General features: G+C 37.8%; 1 protein-coding gene across 1 annotated transcript in view; it reads left to right on the plus strand.

Moving 5' to 3' along the window:
- Window positions 1-12,409, plus strand: part of LOC107713302 (A disintegrin and metalloproteinase with thrombospondin motifs 6-like) — a 91,495-nt gene that overhangs the window by 1,406 nt on the left and 77,680 nt on the right. Inside the window, exons 2-7 of the mRNA XM_016518763.1 lie at window positions 528-911; window positions 2,413-2,777; window positions 8,229-8,397; window positions 8,627-8,844; window positions 8,975-9,058; window positions 10,024-10,169. Coding sequence (XP_016374249.1) covers window positions 824-911; window positions 2,413-2,777; window positions 8,229-8,397; window positions 8,627-8,844; window positions 8,975-9,058; window positions 10,024-10,169 — 1,070 coding nt within the window. The 5' untranslated portion in view covers window positions 528-823. The remainder of the gene's footprint in view (window positions 1-527; window positions 912-2,412; window positions 2,778-8,228; window positions 8,398-8,626; window positions 8,845-8,974; window positions 9,059-10,023; window positions 10,170-12,409) is intronic.

Consider the following 12,409-nt stretch of genomic DNA (forward strand, 5'->3'; position numbering starts at 1 on the left):
AAAAAAAAAAAAAAAAAAGGGCTCAGAAAAGTTGTTAGTTTTGAGAGAGGCTCCAGTAGCATTTGAATGCAGATGACACTTGACTTCATACTTTGTACAAGAAATAAATGCTTGTTGATTCCATTCACACACCAAGAATCTGGAAAAGCTCTGATCAGCCGCCAGTCAAGTTATTTGCAACAGGTTTTTGCAGCACGGTTTCATGCCTTGAGTCGGAAACAGGCAGGGCAGCTAATAGTCAAGTGCAGGTGTGAAAATGATAACCTGAAGTTACGGCATCCCACTCAACACCTATGAGCTCACCGTTATGTGTGTGTGTGTGTGTGTGGGATCAAACCTGTTCAAGTCCAGATGTTACAGCTATGGAATTGCAATCTGCTCCCGATGTTTGATAAGACAAAGCATTGCTTAGTATTTGCAGTTAAAAAGCTATGTTCAGTCAAAGTCCATTTTAAGAACTTTTGTAAGATCACAAACTGGCAATTTTCCACTGACAAGTCCCCCCCCCCACTCTCATTCGTCTCCAGGCAAACAAATGGATCGTTTGGGACAAGCTCCTAATATAGATCTGCTGCTTTGGAATAACATGAAGAGAATTCATATGGATTCTTGCCCTGCTCATGGCTGACAAAGGTGCAGGATCCAGTCACCTTTAGGAAGTCTTTTAAACCTGGGATTAAGTGTGGACTGAGATTCAAATGTGTCGAGGATGCTTGTCACGGATATGTTATGGTGCGAAGCTGGATTGATCATATCGCTTTAATCCTCTTGTAGCCTCCTCCAATCCCCCTACCCCCACCCCATGTCAGATCTTCCCTAAATTATGGAAATTTTTTGGAAGACGCTGACTTGGATATTTAGCCTGGTCTTGGCCGCTGCTGAAGCTCAGATCCTTTCATACAACTCTCAAGGTAGGTTTAATAAAGTGTGGACAAGAACATATAGTGATCATAGTGATGTCATAGCAGCTCTGAAAACTCACCAGTCGCAAGCCAAAATTCATTTCTGCTTACAATTATGTCATTAAGACACTTTCAGCTCTACCCAGAGGAAACTTTTTATTGCTCAATTATGTTTCATGTAAGTGTCAAGCTCATCTCAGATGCTTCTCCTTAGGAAAAATAAACAGATGAGACAATTATTGACATAAAGTAAGAGTACAGAACTATAAAATAAATGTGGGTAGCTTAACTCAGATGATTCGATCTTGGAAATTATTGATGAGAAATGATAGAGTTCATTTTGAGATCTCTGGCTTTTGTGTCTGAGAGACCTGAGCACAGCATTGTGTCTGAGACGTTTTTGAGAGCTCCCCTGAAACTCTGTTGGAGAAAAATCAGAGCAGCAGACTTAGTGATGTCTATGCCTAGGAGAAACAATTGAGACATTAAAGAGATCTCACAGATTTTTTTCTTTACTATTTAAAGACACTAGTACAAAAGATCTCTTTAATATCTCAATTGTTTCTCCTAGAGACTAAATGGAGAGAAAATTGAGATTTTTACTTGCGTCTTCTGCTTCTGATTTTTCTCCCTGAGGAAAAAAAAAAATTAATTTCATGTGTTTCTACTGGAGTTCCAAGTGATCTCAACAATGTCTCAAACTGTGCTCAGATTTGCCAGTATGGTGGAAAATATATTGCTCTTGCAGGAGATGGTGTTGTCAGTTAAGCTTCCTTTTAAGTATCACCATCGTTGCTTCTGAAAAACCTTAAGAGAAACCTTAAGACTTCTGACTTTAACTAATTTCATGTGTTTCTACTGGAGTTCCAAAAGTGATCTCAACAATGTCTCAAACTGTGCTCAGATTTGCCAGTATGGTGGAAAATATATTGCTCTTGCAGGAGATGGTGTTGTCAGTTAAGCTTCCTTTTAAGTATCACCATCGTTGCTTCTGAAAAACCTTAAGAGAAACCTTAAGACTTCTGACTTTAACTATCAAATCTTTCCATATATTGCGACATTTGTTGATCTACTTAGAAACGTCAAGAGGAGACACGTTCTAAATTACCGGGAGAGAAATCTGAGAAACAGATAGGCTACACAGAAGTCTCCATTTACTCCCTTTGAATGTTACTGCTGTGAAGGAAAAACAATGGAGACATCTACAATCAAATTTCTCATCAAATTCTTCCAAGAACCAATTTTTTCCTTTACTACCCACATTAATTTGTTTTTTTTTCTCCAAAGGATTTTTAGGAGAAACATCAGAAACAAAGTTGCTACTAGAATTAAATGTAACTGAAACTCAGTTTCCTGAGCTGTGAAGCCTCTCAGTAATTGAACTTTCCTCCTGAGCACACCTGCCACTTACAGTGCTGAAATTGCTTGGTGACTTTTGGTTTCCCATGATTACCCCCTCCTTTGTATTCCTCACTGTTATCTGCTTCACTTTATTTCCCCAAACACAAAGCGGAATTCCTGTCCATGCTGGAGCACTATCAGCTAACAGTACCAGTGCGGGTGAATGAGAGGGGCCAGTTCATGGGTTACACTGTGAAGCATTACAGGCCCGGTCGGCGGCGACGTGGACTGGACCAGGCTGAGCTGGACCACACTGAGACCAGGCTTTTTTACAGACTCTCAGCCTACGGCAAGCACTTTCACCTGAACCTGACACTCAACCCCAACCTGGTTTCTAAACATTTCACGGTAGAGTACTGGGACAAAGACGGACTAGACTGGCAGCATTCAGTAGTCGATAACTGCCACTATGTTGGATACCTACTGGATCAATATAGCACTACAAAAGTGGCATTGAGCAACTGCAAAGGCTTGGTGAGTACAACCGACTTTGAATATCTTCATGCTTTTGGGTGTATGAGAAAGTAAGTCACATTTAGTATCTTCAGATGTACCAAAAGTACCTTCTGATTTGCCCTGAATTTGTAATATTTGTAGCAAGCTGTTTTTCTCCAAAATATCTCAGGAAAAAGCACACTGTTTTCTGCATAAAAGAACAGATTGGAAATTGCACAGGGATATGAAAGCACACTGGCCAATGACATGTGGAATATGCATTGCATTTTATTGCCCACATATCTAAAGATCTTCAGCTGAAGTGTTTACTTCCTCAAAGGGCCACATATTTGCTGACTTAGCCTTCTTGATGTGACTGATATGCTGTCCTTACTGTGGATGATTCTTTCTAAACCATGTGGCTTGTTGAGGAGATGTGCTATTACATTAAGCGATCAAACTTACAATCTTCGCATGGCAAAGAAATAGGTGAAAAAAGCATTGAAGGTTTTATGGACCAGAATATCATAGAGACTTTGGTGAGCTCTTTTGAATTGCGCCTGCGAGCAACCAGCTAGCAACCACCCAGAATGCCTTAATAGCAACACACTGTTTAAAATAAATAGCAAAATACCTCAATAAATGCATAGCAAAAATCTAGTTAGAGCCGAAGTGTGTCAGTTCTGCATCACTACTATCACCAAAAGGAATTCCAAAAGTTCAGGTGTCCTGAACACTCTGCTATTGGTTGGACAAACAGATAGTCCCACCCCCAATGCTGGGAAGCTCAAACAAGCGGAGCAATGTTTTGATACCGCCACAGTGTTTACACTTTTTGGGGAAATCAATCAACTATTGGCTTACTTATAGTTGTCGGTGCATGTTAAGCTCAGATGGGAGAAAGGATTTTAACAATGAAAAATGACAATGTCAATGTCTTGCTCAGCAGTTTAACTGCAGAGCATCAGGCCAGCGTCCAGAATGAGTCAGCATGTCTACATCACGTTAATAAAGCTTAGGAAGCTTCAAGAAATGTATGCCTCATGTGTGACTAACATGAGAGAGAGAGAGAGCGCTTAAAGCACCTTGTCTGTTTTGCTGCCAGAGTTCTTATCTATGTCCCTGTCTCTGTGTACACGGCTGCTTCTGCTCACTGTTAAAGTGACTGCTGAGTGACAGCAAAATATTAGCTTAGCTGTCTCTCCACATCGGGCTTGAATCCCTCCTGCACCTGCAAGCTCGTTGCCAGCTGATTCCTATATCACGCTGAGCATTTCATCTGGTAGGGACTTTGATGTTGCTTAACTAAAGCGCACTCCACACGGTTGCTGTGAAACGTGGCTTCCTGTGATGCAATGCGATTATCGAAACGTTAGATCACGGCTCTGACTAGTATAAACTAGTGTGACCCTGCAAATTGCCTTGACCATAAACTTCTGTAACTTTAAATGTTTTTAATGATACACAGCTTGGCATGCTGAGGCAATAATCAAACACTATTGAATGTCTCTGTCATGTAGCATATAGAAAATCTGTTTTGTTTTAATGAATCTGATCATAAGGTTGGTCAATTCAGAAAGAAATAATTCATTGTTTTGAGTTTTTGCATATATATATAAATGTCTAAATGTAAATGTATATAATATACTTTTGTAATACATTTACAGTATATATATATATATATATATATATAATAGACTTTTATAATACATATATACTGTATGTATGTATGTATATATATATATATATATTTATGTGTGTGTATTATAAAAGTCTATAAAAATATATACTTGAATATATAAAATATAAATAAGTATATATATTTCTATATGTATGGGTTTATGTTTACTTTAAAAAAAACTATTTTGTCCCCCAAAATGAAATGAAAGTTCTATAATCATTTATTCACCCTCAATTTGTTATAATACTGTATGGCTTTCTTCTGCAGAACACAAAAGAAAATATTTTGAAGAATGTTTTTGTTTTTCAACATTTTTGTCCATACAGTCAATGACTTTCATTGTATGGACAAATAAAATGCACTGAGACATTTTTCAAAATACCACAGAAGGAACTTACAGGTTTGGAACAACATGACTAAATTGTGAACTATTCCTTTAAATAGCTTTAATGTATTTACATGTAACTACTTTTCCAAATGCTTGACCGTCGTTTAAATACTTTAAACTATGAGTAGCTTGTATCTTGGCAGGCTTCAGTGTAAAAGTAGCATCCCCATCACTGAAAACTAGATTGCAGGCCTGCATGTTGTGTCTTTAACTTGACGAGAGACTGAGAGGAAAATTCCCAAGAGAATTGCAGTTACCTTAAACTGGGGTGTTCGTGTGGCAGGACAGGCCTCGATATTGGATTCCACCCTGGTATCAGCAGCACCCTCGCATAAATCTATGTGAATTTAGAGTGGCTCTGCTGGTCCTAAAGGCATTTCCTGCAGCCACTGTGTCTGCGTGCAAACACAAAACCTTCCCTCTGAACTGCTGTGCAGACCTATAGTTTCAGGAGTGATAACAGAATGATGATTTAAAGAAGTTACAATACTCCTTAGGCTCGCTCAGCAGCATTTGCGACATGGTGTTGATTACACAGCGAATAATTTCTTGTTCCTTAATTCGAAAGAACCATCTCAATGGTAGTTGTTTGGCTGGCACATGACCCACATGATTAATATTAGGAATTTCATCGTTTTAGCTTTTGAGAGAAGCTTTTGAATTTTGCCAGTTTTCAGAATGTAGAGAAGGTCATTTATAATATAATATAATAAATCAGTTCAACAAGGTTATTTACACCAAGCTCTCTCGTCTTGTATAATATCTCATTTTGGTGCAGAAATCTTTTTAATTACTTCAAAAATTCAGTTGTGATTCCCACTCAAAGTTCATACATTTTTATTTTATTTAACACGTGTGTAAAATAATCATCTCTTGATTTGTGCAGGTGGAAATAGGTGAAAGTTCAGTAATTATGATGAAATTTTTCAAATGACAGCAATCGTAATCAGTAATCACGGTAAGAATTTTGAGCAAAAATAATAGTGATTATCAGTTTAACTATTACTCAGCATAACTATTATGCATTTTAACATGTACATGACACCGTTTTCACCGTTTAAAACGGTAAAACTATGCATTTTGGCCATTTTACACATCAACAATGTTTTGGGGGCCTGAAAATGCACATTTTTGAAAATAGGTTTCACAAAAACTTGACTAAACAAACAGGATAGGTTAAATAAATATGATAAAAACTCAAAAGGCCATTTAACACAGGACTAATACTAACAATGCATCTGAATATGCCTACTTCCATACTATGTAGTAGGAAAAAACACTTGAGCCAAGTAGTATGTCTGAATTCATGTTATTCATAAAACTAAAGTACCCAGATGACCTGCTACTTCCGCAGAAATTCTGAAGTGTGCATCTGATGGACACTTTACTATCCCATGAGGCCACAAGAGAGGAGTTGTGAATGGCTGTGAAGCGATCAACTGGTGTCATAGGTCACATGACAGTGACAACATGGCGGATGTAGTACGTCCGAAATTCCTTCATATTAAATGCATTTATACTATATATAACACGCTGTTTTTAATGGTCACAAAGTAAGTTTCAAACCAAATGTAGTGACTATACAGTATGCAATTTTAGACACAGCGTAACAGCTGACAAAATTAACAATTAATTAATATTCTGTTAGAGAATAACGTCATAACAACATCACTATTCTGAGCCAGACATTAAAAAAATAAAAGTCTCTTTTATGCTCTTAAGAGATATCCAAAATGGGCACTGGTTAAACATCGATCATATTGCAATAACACATTTTGTCACAATTGAGTAATGACCATAATCAGGTCTCTTAGACCATGACTTGTCCTGTGAAGGACACTCAGTTCGTGAAAAATCAACATTTTAAAAAAGCCATTTTCTACATTTCACTGTTGGTGTAGTTACTGAATTTTGGCTTTATAGGTGTATAATATAATGAAAACTATATTTTGTCAGAATGTACAGCTACATTGAAGTTGTCAATGGAGAAGGAGGCTCTTTGCCTAAGAATGGTGTAGTACACATCTACCAGACTATCTGCTAATGCTAACAGGCTAACCAGTAAAATCCAGCAAAAATTGTGTTTACAGTAATGGACTTACTATGGAATTTTTAAATTTACTTATAAATGTTTTAAATTTACTAAAAGAATCCTTTTAAAAAAAATTCTAAAAGAATCCTTTTCATTTTATTGTGGTGGTCTTTTCCTTGTAAGGTCGAAAACGTCTGCACGAATCTTATGTTAACACATGTGAATATGATGTTGAGTTTTTACAAACTAAGGGACATGAAGCGTGAATTCTTTTCTGCCACAAATGCTGTGAAAAAAGCTTACTTGAGATTGCTTTAAGACCTCAGATCAGGCATCGATCTTACCATTTCACATGTTTTAGGCCACAAAAGAAAGCCCAGTATGATCCTAACTAGCTTGTTTACTTAGATTAGTCTGATGTCATGTATCACATCTGATATCAAATAAATTTGATTTGTCCCAATGGCTGGGCTCAAATGAAAGGAAAAGCAATGCTTTTACAAACTTAATGTTCCACCTCTGCCATTAAACCAACCAGATATCTGACACAAACGCTTTAGGTTGTAGTCCACAAGAAATTTCAAACAGCTCTGCTTTGTCACGTCTGTAATATTAAACTTTTTCCCATACTCCCCCTTTAGTCAGAATGAAGAACGAGACAGTGTAATATCGCTAAAATGTGATATTATGATTGTTGCAGCCAAAAGTACTGGCCCACCATACTTCATAAATTGAGATCTCTGCGTGTGCCTCAGTCATTTTTATTGAAACCAAAAATGGAAAAACAATCTTTTGAATGCCTCAGCAGTTTTCGCTGTGCATCACACAGCATACGGCTTATATCAACTGCGCCTTCGTTTTGCGTGTGCAGTGTTGCTGTTTCTTTGTAAAGATTTAATTGGTCTCATTGTGGAGTTTTACAGACTTGGAGAGCATGCCAGAGCTTTTTTTTCATCTTCTTTTTCTATAAACACATTTCTGAGGCTCTTTTTGAATTTATGTTAAATTGGGGGTGTTCAAGGGCGCAGGTCTGTGTGCTTTGGTTCCTGTCCCAGTAATTACAGTGTTGTTCTTTATGTAATTGGTGGTTTTTGAGTGATTGATTTGATTTGTATTGTGGCATGTTTTGGCATTTGCTTGCAATGCTGAATGATATGAATTACTTGAAATAATATGAGTAATAGTTATCTGAGTTCTGGTTTGTATTTCAACAGCATGAATATATTTGTAGAGATGATAAGCATGTGATACGGCCATTAAAATGCATGAATTTACAACCTTGTCCTTGACATTGCAGATGGAATAGTTCATACATTGTCAATGAACATATTTTCTTGTTTTTCCTGTGTGCTTTTTGTGTAACCCATCATTTTCTCTTTTCTTATCAAGCATGGTGTCATAACCACAGAGGACGAGCAATATTTAATAGAGCCATTAAAAAATATATCCAGAAATTTCAGTGATGTCAACCACGAAGGACAACCACATGTTATTTATAAAAAGACTTCCATTCCTTCTCTGCAAGAGCCAAGCGAGGAGTTCAGCTGTGGTGTTTCAGGTTGGTAAACCTCCATTTGGCCACATTGTGGCATAAACAGCTATAGATAGCAGTTTAGGAAATGATGGTCAGTGGTTCAGGTTTGGCTGGAAGTCTCTGCAAACAGCCTCGGCATGAACGTTGAGTGAAGATCTACTCTAAAGTTCAGCTAAACCTCATTTTACTATCAATTGAACTGCTAATGAATCACTTTTTGATGATAACGTGAACCATTTTTGTTATCTTTCAGACCTCACAATAAACCGGACACCCAGCTACGATACCAATCCTGAAGCAAACCCACCTTACCCGGCCACGGACGGCGACAGCTCGATGGGTGGCCACCGCCAGCGACGTTCTGTCAGCTCTGAACGCTTTGTGGAGACCCTAGTGGTGGCAGACAAAATGATGGTTGGCTACCACGGTCGCAAAGACATCGAGCACTACATCCTGTCCGTAATGAATATTGTAAGTTTGGTCCTGCTTTTCTCATGCGTGTTTGTCTCCAATGTGCATTTCATTCCTTTCAAGGGTACATAAGAAGAACTCGAACAGCACTTGGCTGACTTTGTGTCTTTTCTTCTTTTCTGGAGGTCAGGTTGCCAAACTTTATCGTGATGCCAGTCTTGGAAACGTTGTGAACATTATTGTAACCCGACTGATTGTTCTGACAGAAGATCAGGTGAGTGTTTTAATCGCCTTTAAGTGATGTAGAAGTCGATAGTTCACCCAAAAATGACAATTCTATCATTGTTTACTCAACCTCACGTCATTCCAAAACTGTATGACTTACTTTCTTCTTTGAAACACAAAAGAAGATATTGCAGACCGTTTATGTTCTTTTGGACCCCATTGGCTTTCATTGTATGGACTAAAAACAATGAGACTTTTCAAATTTGCGTTCCACAGAAGAAAGAAGGGTCATACAGGTTTGGAATGACACGAGGATGAGTAAACAATGAAGAGTTTTCATTTTTGGTTGAACTATCCCTTTAATGGTGTAATTGTTCTGCAAGAATAAACAGTTTATAGTGTACAACTGCATTTTGGTTTTGCTAAAGGTCATTGTATTTCAGTAGTACTTCTTGAGGCTAGACTAGTGTGATATTTTTCCCTAGTCTCCCGCACATGCACGCTATTCATAGTTCTTGTCTTTCGTCTGCATTAGCATCAAATGAGTGTGAGCTCAGAGTATTTTTAGAAGCTTAGAAACACACCTCACAGTAGTCTGCTGTTTTATTGCCCTGAAAAAGACAGATGGAATCATGAATCGTCTGACCACTTTTAAAGATAAAAGTTATTCGAACAGATATGCCTAGACATTGTCCCTGAGGGAAACTTTGTAAAAGGTTTTACGTTAATGTCTTTAATGAGAGAGCCAGGGCATTTGTCTGTTTTTTTTTTTTTTTTGTTCTCAGAAGAGTCAAATAACTCTTCTCAAACTGGGAAACCAAACAAAAGATCTAGCTCTTAGATGATGTCATAAGAGCTACAATTCACATTGTACCAGCCAAATAATATATACTATATTAAATAAAATATATAAACTTAACAAGCTGAAGCGTCCTTTGTTGTTCTGTTATTTTCATCTTGCTGTAGATCAGATTTTGTTGCATTGATACGTTGCATTGGTGTTTTACGTTGCAGCCCAACTTGGAGATAAACCACCATGCAGACAAATCTCTAGACAGCTTCTGTAAATGGCAGAAATCCATTCTTTCTCATCAGGGAGATGGAAACAGTATCCCAGAGAATGGGATCGCCCACCACGACAATGCTGTTCTCATTACAAGGTTGGTTACTATTATTTCCATCTGATTTCAGGAGTTGTTCGTGGTTGAGGTTGGGGATGTGGTTAGGATTGTGTCTGTTTGAAAGGAATGTTGTTTCAGGGCCAAGATGTTGATTCAGGAACACATCCCACTTGGTCACCGACACTTCATTTGTTCAAAATCTTAATTGATGACAACTCTCACTATTAACTAGCATGCATATTACTAGCATATTGGGTCTTTATTAGTACTTATAAAGCACATATTAATGCCTTATTCTGATCTATTAATCATACCCAATAGGGGTGTAACAGTACACAGAAGTCACAGTTCGATACGTACCTTGGTTTTGGGGTCATGGTTCGATACGAGTTCAGTACAGCAGGAAAAAGCAACAAATCCCCAATGTTTTTTTTCTCATTTATCTGAACAGACAGTAGTGCTGCACACATGTAGCATCAGCAGTTGTTTTTGATTTGAATTAGATAATAATGCAATTTCAAGATTTAAAGCAAAAACAAAATTGACTTTTGATTTGTGAAATTATGCTACATAAGACACCTGCACAAAACAAAATCAGCAGACGGGCTGAATGAAAATGACAGCTTATGGAACAGCAGCGATACAGCGCTTCCTTGGTTACCGCTGTAAACAAAGCAGCGCTACGCTAATAAACACTACTTTAATATGCATTAAACTGAGGTAAGTGGTCTTAAGCGTCTCTGGCCTCTGTTTGCAGACTTATAATATTTCCACACAAATTACATTTTGGGAAAAGATTGCAGTGCAATTTGTGTGCAATTCCAGAATGGAGATCGTCCAAAATAAAACTAAAAAAAATTATTTTTCCGATTTATGGCTGGTCGACGGGTGCATCTGTAGAACCTGAAACTTTCCCAGACTTCTGATTTAAAACAAGCAGGGGGTTCTTCGAGCTCTTGCGTGCCATCTGAACTTGCCGTTCTTGTTTTGGGTTGGTGCGTAGATCGTCTCCTCTTCTGCACTTTCCTGTTGTGGCAGTTAGCGTCGCATTACTCCATTCAGAACAACATTTTCCGGACTCTTTCATTATCGTTCTCGGTGATTTTAATAAAGCTAATCTCACCCGTGAACTGCCTAAATATAGACAGCACATCACATGCCCCACCAGAGACAGCAATATACTGGACCACTGCTACACTGTTTTAAAGGATGCATACCACTCTGTCCCCCGAGCAGCTCTGGGACTCTCTGATCACTGTTTGGTTAATCTTCTACCAGCCTACTTTGACCACGTAACCCAGCAAACTAAACAAAAAATTGTTTTTATTGACTTGAGGTTGTCTTTTTAATTTCCTAAGCTAAACTTTTCTATCATTCTGTAACCTAATGTTAGTTACTACATGTTTGTTGTCTGTGAAAAAAAGTGCAAATACTTCTCTTTCAATCCTCACTTGATAAAATTGTCACATTCCCTATTAGTTTCCATTAGTTAACTAGTTAAGAACCACTGTTTAAACAACCATCATCACCTTTAATTGTTGCAGATGCTTTTTGACCACGTAACCCAGCAAACTAAACAAAAAATTGTTTTTATTGACTTGAGGTTGTCTTTTTAATTTCCTAAGCTAAACTTTTATTTGAGTCAGTCTGTGTTTGTTAAATACATACGCTTTTGAAATCCCTGTCTTAATTTATTATATTTATCCAGAAGCCAAAAAAGCCAAAAAACCAGTGATTAGTTTGTGGGGGCGAGCAATCAGTTAAATTGCAGACAGCTCTGTGATTTTTATGATTTTTACTAACTTCCTCAATTTAGCTCGAATTGGAGAAGAAAGGCTTGTTTTAGGACTGGTTGACATTTTGGCATTTAAGTTTGACAGTTTGTCCTGGAAACATATATTGGGTGGGTCGTTTACAACTGAGACTAAACTGGTTATTAATGTCATTGTTAATTGGTGTTCACTGATGCATGACTGTGTGGTTTGGACAGGTGCGAGCCTTGACACCATCAGCCGATACTGTAGACGTCACTCCTTGAGCAGAGGTTATTGGATATTTCTGTTTATACACATAATTTGTTTGACTTCTTAGTGTTTTGCTAAACATGTGGAGCCCAAACAACTTTTCGAATTGACTGAAATGGGCGGTGCGTCTGACGCTAGTCTACAGAAAGTTTCATTTTAAGTTTATTTCTTCAGAACAGACACCAATTTGCCAAAGTAAGCCAGGCGGTAAACAACTAGCCGTTGTCCTGCTAATTTCTGGCAGACTGGTTTTGA

The sequence above is a fragment of the Sinocyclocheilus rhinocerous genome, unplaced genomic scaffold (assembly GCF_001515625.1).
Source record: "Sinocyclocheilus rhinocerous isolate Xijiao unplaced genomic scaffold, SAMN03320098_v1.1 scaffold688, whole genome shotgun sequence".
NCBI classification, from domain to species: domain Eukaryota; kingdom Metazoa; phylum Chordata; class Actinopteri; order Cypriniformes; family Cyprinidae; genus Sinocyclocheilus; species Sinocyclocheilus rhinocerous.